This window comes from Carassius gibelio, chromosome B19 (assembly GCF_023724105.1).
Source record: "Carassius gibelio isolate Cgi1373 ecotype wild population from Czech Republic chromosome B19, carGib1.2-hapl.c, whole genome shotgun sequence".
NCBI classification, from domain to species: Eukaryota; Metazoa; Chordata; class Actinopteri; order Cypriniformes; family Cyprinidae; genus Carassius; species Carassius gibelio.
The window spans coordinates 15,130,376-15,151,395 of record NC_068414.1 but is presented as its reverse complement, the minus strand read 5'-3'; the positions used below and the strand labels follow the sequence as shown (position 1 = coordinate 15,151,395).

At 39.0% G+C, this 21,020-nt stretch overlaps 2 protein-coding genes across 2 annotated transcripts in view; both read right to left on the bottom strand.

Moving 5' to 3' along the window:
• Window positions 1-2,572: 2,572 nt before the first annotated feature.
• Window positions 2,573-17,124, bottom strand: ints3 (integrator complex subunit 3). The gene is made up of 29 exons (XM_052584334.1): window positions 16,777-17,124; window positions 16,193-16,276; window positions 15,198-15,281; window positions 14,963-15,076; window positions 14,771-14,855; window positions 14,623-14,689; window positions 14,370-14,511; window positions 12,654-12,783; window positions 12,453-12,550; window positions 12,175-12,366; window positions 12,003-12,090; window positions 11,767-11,846; window positions 10,830-10,921; window positions 10,621-10,727; window positions 9,622-9,741; window positions 9,265-9,394; window positions 9,122-9,176; window positions 8,926-9,029; window positions 8,580-8,744; window positions 6,983-7,136; window positions 6,834-6,902; window positions 5,881-5,956; window positions 5,438-5,551; window positions 5,308-5,356; window positions 5,058-5,225; window positions 4,312-4,412; window positions 4,134-4,206; window positions 3,888-4,041; window positions 2,573-3,788 (listed from the first exon to the last, which is right to left on the bottom strand). Exons 1-29 carry the CDS (start codon window positions 16,858-16,860, stop codon window positions 3,714-3,716), a joined length of 3,054 nt encoding a protein of 1,017 aa, XP_052440294.1. The 5' UTR covers window positions 16,861-17,124; the 3' UTR covers window positions 2,573-3,713.
• Window positions 17,125-18,010: 886 nt separating this feature from the next.
• npr1a (natriuretic peptide receptor 1a) overlaps window positions 18,011-21,020 on the bottom strand; it is a 123,445-nt gene continuing 120,435 nt past the window's right edge. Inside the window, exon 22 of the mRNA XM_052584333.1 lies at window positions 18,011-20,865. Coding sequence (XP_052440293.1) covers window positions 20,714-20,865 — 152 coding nt within the window. The 3' untranslated portion in view covers window positions 18,011-20,713. The remainder of the gene's footprint in view (window positions 20,866-21,020) is intronic.

Below are 21,020 nucleotides of genomic sequence, written 5' to 3'. Positions count from 1 at the left end.
ACAAAATGAACAAACAACACATTTATCCACGTGTGAACATTAAACAGCAGAACTGATGTCAGGTCAGACTCTCAAGATGAGTGTTTTCTAGACAGGAAAGTAGTCTGTGTATTTGTCAGGTTTGTGTGTCATCTGAGGCCAAAGTCTGAGGCCAAAAGATACTATGTTTTGACAAGTGATTGTAGTTGACCTGGAAGTTTGAAATTATATTTCTCCTCCTATAGCCTATTTCAAGCTTTGGCAGTATTGTATTTTATGCAGTCGTGCATGCCAATAAAGCAATTTTGAATTGAAGAGAGAGAGAGAGAGAGAGAGAGAGAGAGAGAGAGAGAGAGAGAGAGAGAGAGAGCAGAATTTTACCTGATGCTGCGCAACAGTTTTCTATAGAAACGAAGGTGTAAGTTTAACTACTAAGAAATCTCCCGTTAGTCCTCGTTAATTGTATTGATAAATTCACATCTTAGCGCTAACAACAGCTAGCAGCCAGTGTCCCATAGCTTTGTCTTTCTGTGTCCGTCTGTGTGTGCGAGAGAAAAAGATAGAGCGTGCTTTCCATATATAATAAGAAAATAACAAGCTAAGTGATAGTTTTATCTTGTTTCTCCTATTTATTCAACGTCTTTGTGTTTTTGGTTGTTCAGCTGTGGTAGACTGAAAGGGTATTTGAAATAGCCGAAAATAATTTGGCGCAGTGACATTAATGCGCGAGCGAAACCTGCGTTTTTATTTAGCATATATATATATATATATATATATATATATATATATATATATATATATATATATATATATATATATATATATATATATATTTTAAAGGAAGTGTATTCTTATATACATGAAGTTTGCCGGACCCCCTGACTTAGAAAATTACAGGTAAATATATAATTTCTGCACCACTAGTTTCAACGAAATAATAATATTTGTTTACAAACTTATTGTTTTCAAAAACATTTCTAGCTTAATCTAGAAATCTTTTCTTGTATTTGTTTATTAACAGATATAGAAGAAACACAGTACATGAGAAAATATTTAAACACTAAAAAAGACGATGTGAGTGGAATTTGCGCTTTCAGTCAATCAGGTGTGAAACTCTAATGATGTTCACCTGCTACTCGTTGTTCACCTGCTACTCGTGAGAAACAATTAACAAGTTAACAAGACCTCTTGTGAATAAATGCTCAGCAGCTTGTAGAGATTTGGAGAAGTCAGAGGTTTTTGCTGCAGTTGTTTGTTTGTAAAGTTAGAAAAATGTTTGCTTGTGGAGCAGCCGGTTTAGAGAACATCATGACACCCAAAGGGTTCTCCAGGCAAAGTCTACCACTAACGCCCGGAAGAATCCCAAAATTTACTATTCCTCCCAGTTTATCCATGTCTCCTCGGCTGTGTCGTCTGAAAGGAAAAGATGACGACACGTATAAGCTGTTATCCCCAGAAAGCCCAGAAGAACCGTCTCCTGGACATCGGCCTCCCACTGGCTCACCAAGCATTTCTGCCAAATTTAATTTCACCCCTAGGATGAAACTGAAACATCTGCGGAAATCTGCCACAGAGGATCTCTCAGACCCTTCGACATGTGCAGCCATGTCTCTGGAACACGTTGGAAAGGTCAACACACCTTATGGCTTCCAGACCTTGGCTGCCAGCCCCAGCGTTAACCGGAGAGAGTCCTTATTCCATAAGCGGGGACGGTGTAAAGAAAAGAGCATGCCGGTGGATTCCTTGGCTTCTCCAACCTCTTCAAATTTAACATCCAATTCCACAAGCAACAGAAACGGCTCTGCTAAAAAGCTGCAAGACAACTTAAGAGACTGTTGTTCCCCTCGGAAGTCCAAAAGAGAAGGTCTGAAGCTGTTCCTGAACAAACCACTGAATGCCTTGAGGAGTCTTACCCCCCAAAAGAAAGAAAACCTAACATAAAACTTGAGTTGTAACCAATATCTGGATTAGTATAGCCTGCTGCCTCTTTGTACTGTCAAAACAAATTTTAAGTGGTAAATAAAAGTATTTTAATTTCAGCCTGTGTACACTTTATTTTATTTAATAGTTTGTTTCATCAGAGATTATTTAAAACAATGTTCACTTGCAGGCAGGCAACCAAGTCAAGTATTAAAGGCAAATGTTTCCGGACTGGTTTTGTGCAAAAGTTAAATTGTGTTCTATAAGTCTTAAGGTGATTATTAGTATACGACTCCGCAAGAAAATGAACATTCTCTAACTTTCAAATTCTTTTAAATTCCAGCAAATTTCTTAACGTAGTATTTGCACACAAATAAAAGCTAAAATGACTCCAAGATGGTACGCCACTCTTCCACCAAGGGGCTTGCAAGTTTTTGGACAAGTCTTGAGGGAAACACAGTTTTTACAAGGATGACCAGCTTTCACTTTTCTTACACTACATTGAAGATTACAGCTCTGGCCAGATCTGCAGCAGGACTTTGGGATGTCAAAGAACCCAGTGTTATTCAGAATCACTAGAAAGGTCTCTTTAATGTGATAAGTTATTGTAACTGAGACCTTTATTATTGCCTGCCACCAGGAAAACCCTAAAGGACTGTTCCACAGCTGCATGTGCAATAATTGATTATGGTTTATTGAACACAAGCATAAAAACGTTGTTTAAACCCTTTCCAATAAAGATATGTAAAGCTTTCTTGGATTTGACAATTATCTTTAGAATACATCGTGTATCTTCTGTATATGTCGAATTTAAAGTTGAAATTGTGTGTAATGCATAACAGTGACTTTAAAATCAATCCCGTCCTTTTGGTAGCATCAGGATTGCACTAAAGACATTTTAAATAATACTGAGTGTTGGGAGTATGTTACTGAGGACAGCCAATAGGTTTGTTTACATCCCAACAAGAATGCAAGACTTCAAACATGACATTTTGGTAAGAAAACCAATCATTTCCCGCCCTTTTTTTTATTAATATCATAGTCCTTTAACATAGTTACAATCTGTTTTTATGAAAATAAGTCAGTAGAAAGAATTCTTTAAAAAGTCCATCAAGTCGAGTCCTCCATTTGTAGGTCCTGCTTTCATTTCAAACATGAGATAAAAACTCTCAGACCTTCTGTAAAGTCTCAGCTCCACTCTGAAGAGCCACGGCGTCCAAACAGCACAGAGAGAGTCAATCTTTATTTATGATGGGCACAGGGGAAAGGTCTGTTCAACATGAAAAGATAAAAGGCTTGAATCTGAACACCCCATCTGCTTTCCACTACTCCAAAATGAACCGGTAAAATCTTCGATCAGTTTAAGATCCCTGTACTTCATGTTACAGTCTGGGTTCACTACCTTCAGTGGTACATTGCTCTTTGAAGTACATTACCATGTATTTTTATGGGAGGGCCATTGGGGAACATTAAGTAACCCTCTTCTTTAAGGCCGTCTGTCAGTCTATGCCAGTCTGGATGTAGGTTCTCCAGGCTTAGCCGCCCCAACGGCGCCCATCCTCACACTTAACCAAACTCTCCAGCTTGAAGTAGCCGAGGAGTCCAATGGTTAGAGATGGCAGAGACTCATCTCCCAGACTCCACTGCATTTGAGTCTAGAGAAAGAGTTGTGCCCCTACAGGAGGAGAGTGTTTGGGCAGGCTGCCCCTGAGTTGCTGGAGCAGATGATTGGCAGATAGCATCCAGTGACATCACAGAGGGGGCGTGGTTATGCTGGGTGTGGTCGGCGTGGAGATAGATGAGGGTTTGTCCTCTCAGTCGCTGTCAGATCCTACTGCAGACGCTTTCCGTTTTCTCTTGGAAGCTTTGGGTTTGGAATCCTCTTCCTCCTGGAGAGCAGTAAACAAAGGCCATTTAAACAATGAATTGTACATTGTTAACAATAATATGGCTTTTGTGGTGATGTCATGTTGCGAGCGTGGATTTACCGAAGCGCTAGTGGACGCGCTCTCCTCTTCATTGCTGGGTTGAGGAGCCGCACCCTTGCGGGATCGAGGCGAGGATGCTGGGGCTTTGCGTCGAGGTTTGTGTTGTTTGGTGGAATCTTCATAGTCCTCAGCTAACGAGAAAAGATCACTGAACCTGGCAGAAGAAAAGAAAACGGTAACTATGAAGTAAGATAAGACTGATCAAATAAATTATAATAATTTTGCTTTAACAAGCAAAAGACACACCTCATTTTGTGGGCTTCATCGCAGCTGGCCTGAACATGCTGCAGGGCTTGTAGTATGGGCGTCTGGGAGAAGACTGATGCAACAAGAAGAACATTATTTCAATCAATATAAACAGTAAAACAGAGAACCAGTGCTTAGTGGTATTTTATGGTCTGGCAGAGTCTGCTGTTGAACTCACAGTTGTTCTTGGTGTTGCTGAGATTGAGTCTCAAACTGTCCAGATGTTCCAGCATCTGTTCTAGGGTCAGCTGAGCCAGTTTACTGCTGGAGCTCCTCAAACTTCACAAAAACACAGCACACAACTCAAATCATGTGTCGGTAGGATTTTTTAAAATGTTATTGAAAGGCTGCATTAATTTGACCAGGAACACAGTAAAATCATAAAACATTAGTGATTTTGTATAGGCATTTTCTAATTTTAACACAGTTTAAAACTTTATTTCTATGATTTCAAATATGCTGAATTAAATTATTTTCGAAAAAATAAATTGCTGAACAGTGCTGAGCTTAAGAATGGTAGTGCATAAACAAAATAATGGGGTATGACTTGAATTTCATTCCTTGTGCGTTTAATAATTTATTTGAAGGACATTTAATAATAGATTTGTGAAATAGATCAAACCGAAGCAATATTGGCTATCTGCTACTGAGCTTTAAATAAGAGACACTGTTAAATATTTTATCTTGGGGCCGTCACACTTGCTAGTCATGACAATGAGTGGGCAGACAACTAGCCCACTGGCAAGATCTTCATAATATTGGTTAATTTTACAGTATAAATATTTGATGTATTTTATGTTTCTCCAGGGCTACAGACCCTGCGCTAAATCCACTGGAGCTTGAATTTCAACCTTTGTGTGCTCAGCCCGGGCCTTAAACACTCCACATCCATCTGTCAGTTGGGAGGGCTGAATATGTCATTACCTCTGTCGTTTCCGGGGCATGCTGTTGTTCTTGATGAGCAGGGCTTTGATGTGTTCTCCCAGCAGGTCGTCATGTTTCGCCGCCCAGTGCCGCAGGATGCTGGTGGTGAACTGATCCTCTTGGTGGTAAGGTCGGCTCAGCACCATCTTCACCATCTCCTCACTCGGCCTTCAGCACAAAATAAATAAATAAATCAGGACTGTGTCCCACAGCAGACAAGATTAATAACCATTTGTGTGAAAACACTTACTTTTCTCTTCGTAACTGCAGCAGCAGGCAGGACAGAGCTTCTGGATGTTCTGTGAGTAGAGAGCGAAGATGATTACAGCTGGACCAAGCATGTGTAGATTCAAAGTGTGTCTATGGAGAAAGACACTTACCCTTGTATTTGAGGTGCTGTAAAATGGGGATGATGGTCTCCAGAGGGATACTGTGTGCCAGGAAAAGCTGCCATGTGCTGTACTGCTCAAACGTCTCCCAGTCCAGAGACTGAACTAAAACACACAGATGCACAGAAACAAAATGAGCTTGACCAAGCAATGGATAAATGTCTGCCACATTCACACAGATAAACAACTAGATTTTACTCTATAGCTTTTTCAGCACAGGCGTCTGTTTGACGCTCACATTTGTCAGAGTGAAAAACTAACGGTTCCATTAAAGGGGTCATCGGATGCCCATTTTCCACAAGTTGATATGATTCTTTAATGTCTTAGAGAAAAGTAACTTGCCATTTGGTTTGTAAGGTGTAACTGCAATTTGAACAGAGACTTGTGGGGTCAGATGGTGAACCATAAGAGCTTGAAAACTGCTGTAAACTTACTGAGGATGTTGAGGACCGAGTCTTTACGGAACATCACCAGATTACCCGTCATCACGTGACACATCAGCTCCTGAAGCTGTGAGGTTACAACAAGAGTAAGAGGTTACAAGAGATTTGAAGAAAAACAACTGTGATCAGTGTTAAAGGGAAGTACGGACAAAAGTAGGATTTCTTTTCATCACTCACCCTCATGTCACATCACTTCTTGCTAGTCTAAATTAAATCTGATCATCTTTACAAACTAAATTATTTGTCTTTATGAACTTTCTGAAGCATCTGAAGATTTTTGGTATAATATATTTTGTATGAAAGGACAACAATCTTTCAACGGTTTAATTAAAAACATCTTCATTTGTCTTTCAAAAGCGAATTTAAAGCTGCAGTAGGGAACTTTTGACGCTCTAGCGGTTAATAAACAGAACTGCTTGCGTCTTGCGGAAGAACATCGTAGCCAGAACTACTTCTCTCTGTTTATGTTTATGAAGAATCACAAAGGTACTGGGTTACTCCGCCGCGGTATCCCTGAAGCAATCTAAAATAGTCCGGATATAAACACTTATTATAGGTGCACCCTAGTGATTCAGGACAAGCCAAAAACACGGTTTTGAAAATTGATTCATGGTGTACTCGCTTATTATATACATTTTTCTACATTTTGAACACAAACACAGTTACGGACCGCAGCTCTGATTGGTTGTTTTTTACCGGGAGTGGATGACTTTCTGTAAATGGCAATAGGAGCACTGGGAGGAGCCAGAGGAGCTTGATTTTTTTCACAGATTATCTGTCTCATATTCTACTGTCAGGACATAATGACAGGTTTAACAAATATGTAAAAAATATTTTTTTTACAAAAGTTCCCTACAGCACCTTTAAGTCTTATCGGTTTGGAATGACACGAAGGTGAGTAAATGTTTGGGTCAACTTTCCATTTAAATGTGCATATTTCAAACCTGTGCCGAATCAATGACAGCCACGATCATGTTGAGGAGCTCTCCACTGCGCAGGGTCTCATCTGGGAACTGTACAGCAGACACAGAAAGTCAAGCACGGCTGGGAAACCTCTGCTGCAGGCACATGTTGTTGGAGTATGAGGGGTTACCTCTGAATAGATGGAGGGGGTTAGGTAACACAGGAGCCTCACATCATCCTCCTGACAGGCCTTCATGTCCATCATCAAGCAGGTGTGCAGGTCGCCCAGAGCCGTGGCCTGAGCAAAGGACTCGTACAGGCTCATCTTCCCCGCCGCCGCTTTGCTGCAAAGACACACAAAAACAGCTCAGAGTAGGGTTGGATGTGCTTAACAAATTGCACGGGGGGGGGGGGGATTTCTTTAAATATATGCTCTGTATTTAAGGTTTTCATGGGTCTACTTGGATGCGAAAACCTGAGGTGGGTCCCAAAAGGTTTTAGGACACGGGTTGGGTTCAGTATTAGTGGCCTCAGGTAATTTAAAATAATTGTGTTTTTTCCAAATGGACCCAATAACCTCGAACACAGAAATCCATCTTATAGATATGAGATCCATCGGGAAAAGCTACTCGCTTCATTACACTGTGTGTTGATGCAGGACTTTTATTTTTTATGTGCAGAAGATCTTTGCTTGAGATGAGGTGGATAGCGATGCGAATTCAATGATTTATTGGGCTATTAACGTCATTTTTATCAAGGTATCACATTTATGTTTCCAGTCCACTGGTCACAACTGAAAGACAAACTCACAAATAACTTATCCATCAGGCAGGCAATAATATAAAGTAATAATAAACATGTAAATAATGACCAAATCAGTCAGCAGGACATCAGGATAAAAAACACTTATGCACATCAGGTTGGGATGATTTGGGTCGGGTACAGATTTTAGGACCGGAGAAGACCTCTACTCTGTGCCTGCAGGTCATACCGCTCTTGCTACACACATCAAGTTATGAAGCAAAGAGGAAACGGACAACTCGCCGACAGACAAGACAGAGCAGGTTACTTCTACTATGAAACAAAAAGACTCAGCTTAAAAAATGTGTCAGGGTTTTTTTTATTTTTATTTTTTAATTCAAGCAATAAATACCGTTTTGTGGCTGTTTAATGTGTTGTGCAGCACCTCAGTTCAAGCGGCACGTGAAGCAATCATCTCTTCCTCTTTACTAGTTATAGCATGAAATAAACATAAGTGAACATCAGAGGGTTCTGTGTTTTGTTTCACCCATGGAAAGATGTCAATACACACCACTTTCAAGTTCAAGTTCACTCTCCTGTTAGGTTTGTTAGCCAAAAAAAAAAAAAAAAAAAGGTAGATTCTGCATCATGATTGGTCAGATCACCTGTCAATCAAACTCCTTGCGATGGGTCAATTAACTCTCCAGTATTTGTCATTCAAAAAGGGGAACCAGAATGGCTAAGACTGCTGATAAACAATGACCAGAGCCTTCTATGTTTGCCCTCTAGGGTGTGTTGTTTACTTGTTTTTCGTCACAATGCTTTTCTTCTCATGTACTGCTTTGCTAAGATGAACAGCCAGTCATTGTGAGCTCCCTCAATGACATGCTTTGCTGCCAGTTCAACATGCTCAATTGGCCAAAAAGCCATCGGTGGGATCAGTCTAGTGCTCAACTATGGCCCGACACTGGCAGACTTGGTGTGTCATGGCGATATATCTTGTTGCTCATCACTTGGATGATATAATTTGGACTGTTGGACCCTACCTAGCTTTGAGGTAGTAGAGCAGATGATAACCGATTTTGGGCTGTTTCTGGTAGAGCTCGGCGAGCAGGTCCAGCAGGACAGAGAAGCCGCTGTTGTCCTCCTGCATCTGACACAGGTTCCTGAAGATCAGACACACCGGCTTACACACAGACTCCTCCAGTGACCTGCACACACACAGCATCCCATTAGCCTCTTCATTAAGAAAAACGAACAATAGTGACAGGAATATACGGAGGGCAATCAGGACACAATGCAGGCTGGAACCCAAGACACATATCTAACACTAACCACCACATAATGTGCAAACCGACCCGACAGGACGTCGAGAAAGAGATGGAAACCTACTCTTCTGTGATCTCCTCAGGCAACACATCTCCTCTGAAGTGACTCTTAAACAGTTCAGCCAGACAGGAAGCTAGAGTGGACATCTGCTCAGAATCAAAATCCTCCTGAAATAGGACAAAAAAAAAAAAAAAAAAAGTGTGTATCATTAACCGTATTTAAAGCTCTGAATAAAATTTTCACTCTGAACAAGGCTCACCTCTAAAATAAGATCCACAGTTTCCTGCATGACCTCACAATGCGTTTCTGTGTCACTGAGAGAGAAAGAACCGTATAAATGGAGACTCATGCAATTGAGATCTTATTCTAACTGTAATACATGTTATTAATCACGTGTCTCACCTTCCTTTCTGCAGCTGCAGAACCCTCTCTTTAAGTGCCTCGTCCAACTGGTCCACAAACGGTGTGATGTCAGGAGGCTCGTCGATGTAGGTTTCCTTCAGCTGATGGAACCTGAACTCTCGTTTTTTACCTTGGGATAAACAAGGGATCATATCATGCTGCACTGATGTGAACTGAAAATACAGAAGTGGGTCATGGGCATCATTCTGAGCCAGAGCCACTGATCTAGACTCGGTCATGATTGAATACTAAAGCAGAGAACATGCGCTCCACTCCAACGCTGAGAAGCCGAGCCGTAATCGGTTGATCTGAGCTTCAGATCTAAAGTGTTATATGCCATTACGGCAAGCATCTTACTTTTGTTGTTCAACTCTTCCTCATCATCACTGAAGGTAGCATCCGTGTGGTCATAGCAGCCATCCTCCTTATCAAGCACATGATTGTCCATCTCCAAGGGAACAGATTCCTCCATTTTTACTACAAAGAGTACAGGAACAAAAAATGTCAACAATAAAACATGCCATAACGTTTGAGATTTTAACTTTAATATTTCTATTTCAAACTACACTGATTAAGAACCAGAATTTCTTTTAGAAAAAAAAAAACAAAAAAACAAAACAGTATATGGAATTTTCAAAGTAAGATTTTTCAACCTGGAAAAGTTACAGAAAGTAATAAAATATGAATGTCAATGAGATTTTTTTATAATGAATATGAATATTACTAGTAATTTCAAGCTCTAAAATATTTCATTACCTAAACATTGCTGTTAAAGTATTTAAAAAATGTCTCTAAAATCGCAGATGAAGAGATAAGTTGTAAAATCAGTGGTAATATGAAAGTGTAAACTCCAAAAGTCCAATTTCTGGAACTAGAGATTATTAATTATTTTATTCATTGTTTCAATTAAATATTAATAGATACACATACCAAATAATATTTTCTATATTATTTTCTGTAACTAAACCAGTTGGAAATGGAGCAGCTTTGTTATAACCGTGAAGTACCAGAAATATCTCTGAGGGCCTTTAAATATAGTCCTTGACAAATAGTCAGAAACGTTGAGGACCACTACACAAACTTCATATTTCTGCTAAAGCATTCACTGATGAGATGGGAAAGTAGATAACGCAAGCCTTAGCAAGACTTAAATTAGCACTTCATTTATTCTGAACTACAGAAAAAACATTCAGAAATCCCTTTTCCTAGCAAAAGAGGTCTATCAAGATTAATATGCCAGTTTAGGGCATCCCAAATTATACATGTTGTTTGTATAATATTTCTGGTGGACTAAATGGTTACGGAGCTGTTGTTTTCGACATGACTGAGAATGAACACATGTTGTGGAGCTCTGACCTTCAGTGGGCGGCGAGGGGGAATTGCAGAACTCTGGGAAGCGTTCTCGCAGCATAGAGCGCAGCTCACGGTCCAGTTTAGGGTTGTCAAACAGAGGTGCTAAGTGACTGAGAGAGCGAGAGTGATAGCAGGGGTCATTCTCGATGAAGTATCTGTATGAGCACATGCTAATGTGTGTGTGTGTGTGTGTGTGTGTGTGATAAACTCACGCCAGAACTCTCTTCTCCATGATGAAGTTTAGAGAGTTGAAGACGCCCTGCCGCACCTGACCCTCAAGAGGAGGGAAAAAGTTTGGGATGATCTGAAGTGGAATAAAATAGCAGGTTAACCCAAGATTTGAAAGACTGGAATTCACAACACACAGAACTTCCTCTGTAAATTCCTCTCAGAATTTCCCCCCACACACATGGTTTTGGCTGCATTGGCAAAAAAGGTAACTCTTTGGTATAGGAACCAATTCTCACTTTTAACTAGTTGCTTATTAGCATGCCTATTATTAACATATTGGCTGTTTATTAGTACTTATAAAGCATGAGTAAGCATAAATATTCTGCATGACCACATTCTACATCCCTAATCCTACACTTAACATCTACCTTACTATTAATAAGCAGCAAATTAGTAGTTCAATGAGACAAAAGTCATAGTTAATGGTTTGTTAATGGAAAGAATTTGAATTTAAAGTGTGACAAAAAAAAAAAAATCAGTTACACTTCACATTAAGCTATATGAATTTACATCTATATATGAATATACATCTTTTTATGTCTTTGTTGATAAGATTTTATAAAACGCATGTATCAATCTTTGGTAATTATAATGTTATGAACTAACAACTGTAAGCTGTATTTTTATTAATGTAAATAAAGATTAAGAGAATACTGCAACTAATGTAATGTTCATTAATGTTAGATAATGCAGTAACTAAACTTAACTAAATAAGATCTTATTGTAAAGCATTACTGTTATTACACTGAAAGTCATGATACTTTGAGGAAAAAAATATTTAGAAAAATGAATTTAACACCATAACTATTTGATGTTTAAAATAGTGTAAATCCTATTTTGTGGCCAGTGCTCACACTACTGTGTATGACATTAACAAGCTCTTAGACACAGTAAGAACTGAGAGAGAGAGTTTCTCACCCGACACATGAAGTCCAGTAGTGTGGCTGTTATAGCAGGATGTGGTTTCATGGAGTGATGCATCACCAAAATGGCTGGCTCTGAAAAAATAAGAGTCCGTAGAGAGACAGAGAGATATCAGAGGAAAATAAAAGCAGAGCACCAGAGACTGAGTGAAGGCAAAGCATGTGGTTTGTACAGGTCTATTTGCAGAGTCCAATTTAAATGGCACAATAATGGCTTCCTGCCTCTCTTACCGATGTTCATGATGCTGTCTTTCTCTGGGTTGAAGAACAGCCAGTCGTAGAACAAGGCCAGTTTGGCATTAGATGCAGCAACATTAGACTGCAGAGAGAGACAGATTGATATGGAATCCAAAATGACATCTAGAAAAATATTACAAATGGAAGGTTTTTAGTATTTACTTACAGTGCAGGTAGTCAGGAGCCATCCAATGATCGCCCAGCGCGGCAGAATGTCAGAACTCAGCACTTCATTGGATGGATGCACCACGCCGCATATGTAACGAATGAGGTCACAGCGCAGCGACTGGCTTTCAGCTGTGGACAGATACTGCCGCTGAAACCAGTCCTGATAGCGCTTCTGCTGGCCGAACCGAACCTGCAGCCAGGAAGAGCAAGAGTGTTTGACTGTTACAAGTCATAAACGTATTGTGGTTTCAGTGTCAAGTGTTTGTGTGTACTTACCCGTGAGGTCATGAACAGCAGCTTGGTCTCCATGTCAGGGGTGAGTCGACAGGCCAGAAACTTGCGTGAGGTTCTAGCGGTGAGGAGCTGCAATATACCTGCAGCAGGACGGGACACGACAGAACTATTTAGTTACAAACACAGATTTTACTGTGCATTCTATTAACATGCATTACGGTGTAAATTCCCGCTCACACACACCTGTGAACTGTGGGCTAAGGGTCTGAGGATTGTGTAGCAGGTCTCTCCACAGCAACTCCATCTCAGGAATACGAGCCACAATCTGCAAGAGTCGGACCAGATCCCTCCCGATGATAAAACACTCCATGAACTGTTAAAACACAGACACATAGCAACTTAAAAACATTGAAAGGAAACAAAAAATGACAACAGCAAGAACATCTGTAATGTTACAGAAAAAAAATACAGTTTTATGCATTAGAATTTGAGTGGATGGAAAATAAATTCAGTACTTTTGAACTTTCTTTTTGTCAAAGAATTTTGTTAAAAAGATTTCCACAAAAATACTAAGCAGCTGCAACTGTTTTTCTTTTAAACTGATGTGAAATGATGCTGAAAATTCAGCACTGATCACAGGAATACATGACATTTTAAAATCTAATCAAACAGATAGCAGTTATTTAAAAAGGTAATAATATTTCACAAAATTGCTGTTAATATATTTTTGAAAAAATAAATACACCCTCATTTAGCATTAAAAAAAAAATCTTACTGACCCTAAACGTTTGAACATCAGTGTATATTATAGATATAAATATTGAATTTGTTTCCCTACATGTCATTTGACCATTATTTAATTATCAATATCACTGTTAGTTAAAGCTCCAGTGCACTCAAAGACCAGGAATATTTACATAAGGTACGTACAGTCAATTTCGATTTCACGCTGTCTGTGAATCTGTTGAATAATTGCCGGCAGCCTAATTTAATCACAGCTGGTTCAAGCCCAAGTCACAAGTTAAATCCCAAGTGCTGTCCTGGGAACTGCTGACCCAGATACAGACATCCCAATCCTGCTTTAGTGCCCTTGAGCGAGACACTTCACCTCTGCAGGCTCCAGGGGGAGCGCCCCTGAAATGAGTCTATGGTGGCTTGCTCTGAATAAAACCTATTTATCTTTCTTTTCATTCCTGGCCTTTTTTTTTTTTTTTTGCTTTTTATAAAGATAATATTATTAATGAAAGTTGTGATCCAGATTTGCATCATGTGTGTATCTACACCATTTTAAGCCTGAAAAGCTTAATTTATTAATTGTAGAAAACTGTAGGTTAGACTTTTATGGTTAATACAGTATGACATAGTGACATGGCAGAAAAAATGTGCAATTTGGCACAGTTGATATGGCCAAAAGAAAGATTTTTAATGCTTTTAATATAATATAGCTTTTAATGTAAATCAGTGAGATCTTAATAACATTATAATAGACAGACATAAAATCATATCAGTTGTCATATCCCCCAATAATATGTTTTAGATCTGTAGTTTTCATTGTGGGGGTCAAAACATATCACCGCAATGCAATATGATGATTGAGAGATGAAAAATTAAAAAGTAAATTTAAGTTACTTCAGTCGAGTAAATGTTCATCTTCAAATAGACTATTGAAATTTACTTCATAAAAATAACTAAAGATTTCACAGCTAGAAGAAGTGAAACATCAACGATAATTCAGACGACAGAAGACATGCAGTAGATTGTGTACAACAGGTTTTTCATAAGTTTTGATCATGGTAATAATTTACCCTAGCAATTTGCATTTCAAATATGATACAGTAGACTTTATAGGGTTAAATGATTAACACAGACAAAGCAAAAATTCCCCAAAAATACTTTAGCCTTGCACTCCATGTAATTAAAACATGCACACAAAAAAGCGGCACTGTGTGCAGAACTCACCCTCTCTCTGAGCAGACCGATGCAGAAGTCCACCTCTCTCTGTCTGAGGGGCAGCAGGTTTGGCGTCCCATGGTCCACTATGAGCCTCAGGTACGTGTACACAGACATGGCCACCAACATCCCGCTTTTCAGCACCCACTCTCTGTCCATCACACAAACACATTCACGAAGCTGCCAATAAACTCACGCTGGTCTATATGCATGGACGTCGTTATCGCCCACAGTGCACTAGTCACACAGCATGCGGCCTCACCTCTGCTCCACTAAGATGTCCAACACATTCTCTGCCAACCACATGTTCTTGTTGGAGATGTCTCCCCCTGCAGATTGACGCAAGTTAGACACACGATGTAGGGATACACTGTAAATATAGCATGATTTGCAGCCGTGTGTGAACGCACCAGCGATCTGCTTCATGAGCGTCATGAGAACCCCATCTGCTCCAATGACTCCGCTCTTCACCAGCTCTCGGATCAACCACACCAGCTGCCCACACACACACACACACACACACACACACACACGGGACCAGACGTCAGCACTGTGTTACTCTTAAATTCAGTGTTGCCACATGACATCAGACTGGAGCCCACCTGTGTACGGCACACTTCCTGAAGCTTGAGGAACTTCTCCATGAGGATCTGGTTGATTTTGATGAGCAGCACATTCATACCGTCTCGATTCACCAACGTCAGGTCTCTGTAGCACTGCAGGACACAACAACAATATTAATGGTGGGATTCTGGGAGAACAGTGCAAGTACAAGAGCTTTCTGTGGTATGCATGTATGTATGTGAATCCGATCTTGTGTATGAAGCATTAACGTACCCTCTGTGCTTGTGGGGGCTCTGTGAGCAGAAGCATGAAGAGACCCAGACACACCTCCTCATGCTGCTGTGGACCCTTACACACCTGAACACACACATTCTCATTAACCATCAACGGCTCGAAATAAAGCCGATTTCTTTAAGTGTTTCTCAAATTGTTTTTGAATTTTATTTTAGACCTTCTAGCCACTTTTATCGATCTCAAACTGCAAGCCAGTCATGAATGAAATGTTAAAGACGAGATAGGGGAGTTGGATCGGGATATTACAAGTCAGATTCGATCCCATGTACCTCACGTGAGCACCACAGCTCAACATGCATTAACCGTTAACCCGAAGGCATTGGCTAAATGTCATGCTGTTCTTCTGTCTGATAAAAAAAAACAAAATTTGCATATTTAAATGACTTCTGAAGGATCATGTGACACAGAAGACTACAGTAGTGATGCTGAAAATTCAGCTTTTCTGAATATTTATTGCTTAAATTAGCATTTCTTAAAGTATAAAAGGATGGACCTCCACACTATGAACAGCAAAGAGGAGCTCAATTTCTGTTTCACATGAATTACATGTGTAGGATAACAGGGTTCCTGCATTTCTTGACCAGTGAATTTTTATTCATTTAAAAGCTGATTGATAACTGGCAGAAAAAAAATCAGATTTTAAAATAAATGTAAAAATCACGGCAATGTCTTTGTCAAGCAATAGATTTAAATGATCATATTTAGCATACAAACTTCAACAATAAGAGTAAACATATCTTCAAGTTATGTGGGCATGGTTTTGTCTATGCAAACACTCAAAAAGAACAATATCTAAAGAACTGAGAAAAATTCAATTCTACATTAAAAAGTCTTTTTATAATTTTAAAAATTTACATTACTTTTCCAGGCCTGCAAAATAATAAATAAAAAAATAAAAGAATAAATAAAAAAAAAATCAGGATTTGGGAATTCTGATGTGTTATCATAAGTGGGTGTAACTGATAAACACTCACATGAGCAGTGAGAGCATCATTGGCTTCTCGCTCCGACAGTCCATTGGTTATAGATGTTGTGATGCTCACACACCTCTCCAGGCGCTGAAACACACACACACACACACAAACTTGTGAGTAAAGAGCAATATGGATTGATACATGCCATGACAAAAACAGCAAACAACAAAATAATTCTGCAGATCCTACTAATAGTTCATGCATAAAGGTCTAATCTCAATTAAAGGCATTCCTGCATTAATTTGTAACCCCTTCCCCATCAGAGAGTCACTGACACCATCAGCTGTCATCAGTACATGTATGACATGATAACATCATTGAATGTTCAACACACATCATGTTTACACCACTGCCTCAACTCCCTCCTTTATATCTTAATGAACAGATAAGATAATAAAAGGCTACACAAGTCATCCCTGCAACGATCAGCCCTGTGCTACTAGTCTGATAGTGTCAACTTCTCCATTCTGCTCGTCCTTTTGTTATTGTACTTAGTTATCCCCATGTTTTTCTCCGCAGACGTGTGCTGTGAAGGACGCACTGGCTCGTATGCTGACGACCGAGGGTAATGAGTCGATCCCTACCTCCTCCAGCTCATCTTTGGCGTCCAGGCTGGTGGACACCAGAAGGCGACCCTGCGCTTTACCCTTAGCCGACGAGGTCTCCATCTCCTCCCGCCTCGCTGCGCCCACACACACGGGACCTGACGGGGGTTTGGGGCGCTGTTTGAAACCCTTCCCTCACTGTTTCCGTGTGTCAGTTGTGATTGTGAACTAGTTAACCCTCTCTCCGCCCTGTCCTAGGCGCCTACAGTGTGTTTACGACTCTTAAATCGCCACCTTCGCGCGACCGCACCAGTGTTTCCACAGTGTCCGACTGTAACAATTCAACTTCCGCAGGGCATGGAGGCTCAGCGGAAGTGTTCCGAACGCGGAGTGAAGGCGGAGCGGAGCGACTAATTTATACCAATCGCGTGCTGGGTATTTTGATTGACGTGGCAGTTGACCAATCACGGTGAAGGCACTGTCAGCGAGACCCGTTCGACAAAAAGAAGCTTGTGCAACTTGATAAGAACGCTGCTTCTGTGTAAACATGTGGGTAAAAAGAAGACAAACAGAAACCTATATAAATGCGTGCTGACTTTTAAATATGGAAACAATAGACATTGTGTCTTATTGGGGCTCTCCTCTTAACAATATTATTCGAATATTTTAATATATTATATTTAATATTATTTTATATATATATTTATTTATACTATTATAACTAACCCAATAACAAAATAAACAACAATAATCTTTATTTTATAATTAATTATAATTAATAATGGCCTATATTAATTGTAATTAGGTTTTGTTTTACAATTATAAAATTGTAATCGAAAATTATGATTATATTAAAATGCAATCAATTCCATGTATCACTGCGTACTAAAAGAGCAATTTATATTTTTTATAAATATTTATTATATGCTGTTATTTCTGTTTCAAAACGATTTTGTATATTTAATTAAATATTGCTGAAAGCCATTATACAATTTAAATTACAGATATGTTGTGGAAGATTACTTTATTAGTAGGTATTAGATATTATTTGATATACAGGAAGCATGTTTAAAGCGTATAAAGCATATTCTCAGTTTACTTATTTTCAGTGTTAATATATACATACCATAATATCTGATGTGTATGTAGTAGAATATGTATTCAATATAAAATTACATTCAAGTATATACAAGTAAATATATCGTCACATATTTTTCAATTTATGAAAAGCAGAAATTCCTAATTTAATATAGAGTAATATATTAACACAATATATTATTCTGCATATTTTCAGTATACAGTAAACATATTTGTTGTTTATTAATAAGTAAATATATTCTAACAGTGTTATATTTAAACAGTAAAACAATTAATATATATTTATGAAACTGCAAAAATGGAAAACACAATGGTTAACAGAAATTACACATGGCAATTTATTCCAATATAAATGCTCTCTACCTGCCAAAATATAATTGAAAAGTGCTAATATAGCAGTGCTAACCTCTTAAATGAATTATTCTTTAAAGGGGTCAACGGATGTTGGAAATGTGTGTACACAACCACCCTATAATGATAAAGATCCACCCAGTATTTTTTTTTAATCTAGTGAAATCTTTACCCCTTTCTATAAGTTGAAAAAGAGAAAAAGCATACTATGACTCCTTCAAGACCCTAAAGAATCATATCAACTTGTGGAAAATGGGCATCCGATGACCCCTTTAAAAGCCTTGTGAGACAAATACCACAGTGTACACCAGCACACAAATGAGTGAAGATGGCTCAGTGTTTTTAATGTTTATTTTACATAATCCCCCTCCCCTCAAACATAAAAAACACAAGAATCAATTTAAACTTCACTTAAAGACTTTGTCGTAATGTATGTCGCTATCCCCCACAGACCCAGCTATTCAAACCACACATAGAGGACAGATTCATCAATACAATCATTATTCATGCCCTCCCAACAGAGCTGCTGCTTAAAGAATGTACATCTGACATTATCAATCAGGCTCTCATGACACAAGACGTCTGCTGTCACGTCCACCTCCTGCATTGCTACTGTTGACAGCAAAAGATAAGGGATGTGGAAAACACAGCATTAATTACATCTGGGCAAGATATTCATATTTATTTCAAAAACAGAGCAGCGTGATCAACAAGGCTTTTAATGTTGGCCTGTTTCCTCTCAGGATGTACTGTATGCTGTCTTCAGCACAGCAAGTGGAGCAAAGATTACGGATTGTGCTGAAATGTAAAAGCCATCCCAGAGGACTCTGAGCCAGTGAAATTCGATGGCTCAGTGGGTGTCATCGCAGAAGGGAAAGTTTCTGTCCACATCCTCATTATCTCCGCTTAGACACAGGGAGGTGAACTGACACCTTACAAAACCCCAGGATCTGTGAAAGGTTTCAGAATGGGGGAGGAATATGTGACTTCACTTCATCTTAAACTTCATGCTGGATGGAATTGGGCATAGCTGGGATTTTGTCGTGGGTAACAGGAAGCTGTTGGTTGGAAAGTTTCATGTAATCAGAAAACGCTGAGCAAACATGAATGAAGATTCGAAGAACAAAACATCGAGAAAACATACACATTTCGCTTTTTGCATCACTACTAGTTTGATTTTATTAAAGCTGTGTGTCACATACTTATTTTGTTCTTCGATTTTTTTGCAAAAGAGTATAGAAATGATGATATAGAGGGATTTTTTTAAAACAGTCTAGTACTGGTCAAAGGTTTGGGGTTGATAAGATGTTTTCAAGTCTTGTGCGCAGCATGGCTGCATTTGTTTGATCAAAATACAGTATACTGTAATATTGTAAAATATTATTACAATTAAAAATAACTCTTTTCTATTTGAATATGTTTTAAAATGGAATTTATTCTTGTGATCAAAGCTGAATTTTCAGCAACATTACTCCAGTCTTCAGTGTCAGATTTACTGATTTCAAGAAACATTTCTTATTAATATCAATGTTGAAAACCATCATGCTGCTAAATATTTTGACGGAAACTGTGACACAAGGTTCGTTGTTGAAAAGAAAATTAAAAAGAACAGCATTTATTTGAAATATAAATATTCTGTAACATTAAAAAATGTTTTTACTGTCACTTTTGATCAATTGAATGCATCCTTGCCGAATAACAGTATTCATTTCTTGGAAAAATAAAAATAAAAAGACCCCAATTTTTTTTTTTTAATCCAAGCACATGAATGGATCCGACTGGAATCTCAAAATCCAGATATTAAATTAAGTTCCATTTGGAAATATCTCACATTCTGGAAGTTGAAAGTGTTGGTGTTTCTTGATGACATTAAGGGGAAAGTAAATCCTGCTATCAAATGAAGACAAGAACAACCCTGTACTGGTTTCTCTGAAACACTATTGCAACATATGTAGGGAAATGCTCTTGAGATCTGAGAACCAAATCCATCATTGCACATTTCTTTGCTTTCTTAACCAAACTAGACATTTATTATTATTTATCTTCTGTGCATAACTTTTCTCTGCTGACTGGATCAGTTTTGGCAGATAGAAGAGATCTGAACTGACCTGCATCCCAGAGGAGGAATCGAGAACATTTCGGATGGTTAAAAATCTAGAGTGACTACAGCACTGTGTCTCTGTGTGACCAATAACATGAACATGAGGATCTGGACGAAGACCTATCACGACAAAACAAAATTCAAAACTCCTACGAGACCCGTAAACACTCGATCCGTTCACACCGATCTGATTGTGTGTTGTCATCTTTCATGAGTTTACTTGGCGAAAAAAGTCACAGCTAGGTTCCCATGAAGCAATAACATGAAGCGTTTGGGAAATGAAAGATAAACAAGACCCAGTTTTGAAACATTACTTTCTAAGTCTTTTTCTGAGGAAACCGTCTTTCATCCCGGTGCTTGTTATAGATGCGTTTGTTTTGTTCTCTCCTCTCTGGTGCATTGCTCTTTCTCTCTGTCTGTCAGTTTTTAGGCATTATTGGAGCTGATCTCTCCTAGCAGCCAGTACGTCCTCATCCGTCCCTTCCCCTTCATCTCCACATCTCCCCTGAGCTCCAGCTGGAAGCAGTTGAATTCCTGCAGGACGGCCCGTGTGGCCTCTGAAACATGGATCTTCAGGGCTGATGGGGGAGAAATCAGTGAATAGAAGATTATGAAATAATCACACACACACACACACACGCACACTCTTTTCTCTGTACAACTGTTGTAGTGCAAGAAACCTTGACATTATACAAATACATTATAAATGGACTTCAGGGAAAAATAGATGCCA

What these genes read in the sequence shown, in the direction of transcription:
- ints3 (XM_052584334.1), bottom strand. Translation starts at nt 16,860, where the DNA reads ATGGAGACCTCGTCGGCTAAGGGTAAAGCGCAGGGTCGCCTTCTGGTG. An exon ending in CTGTCATTGATTCGGCACAG is followed by an intron (nt 5,957 to 6,833) that starts GTTTGAAATATG and finishes GTAACCTCACAG; the next exon opens with CTTCAGGAGCTGATGTGTCA. An exon ending in CTCGGTCCTCAACATCCTCA is followed by an intron (nt 5,552 to 5,880) that starts GTAAGTTTACAG and finishes TGTGTGTTTTAG; the next exon opens with TTCAGTCTCTGGACTGGGAG.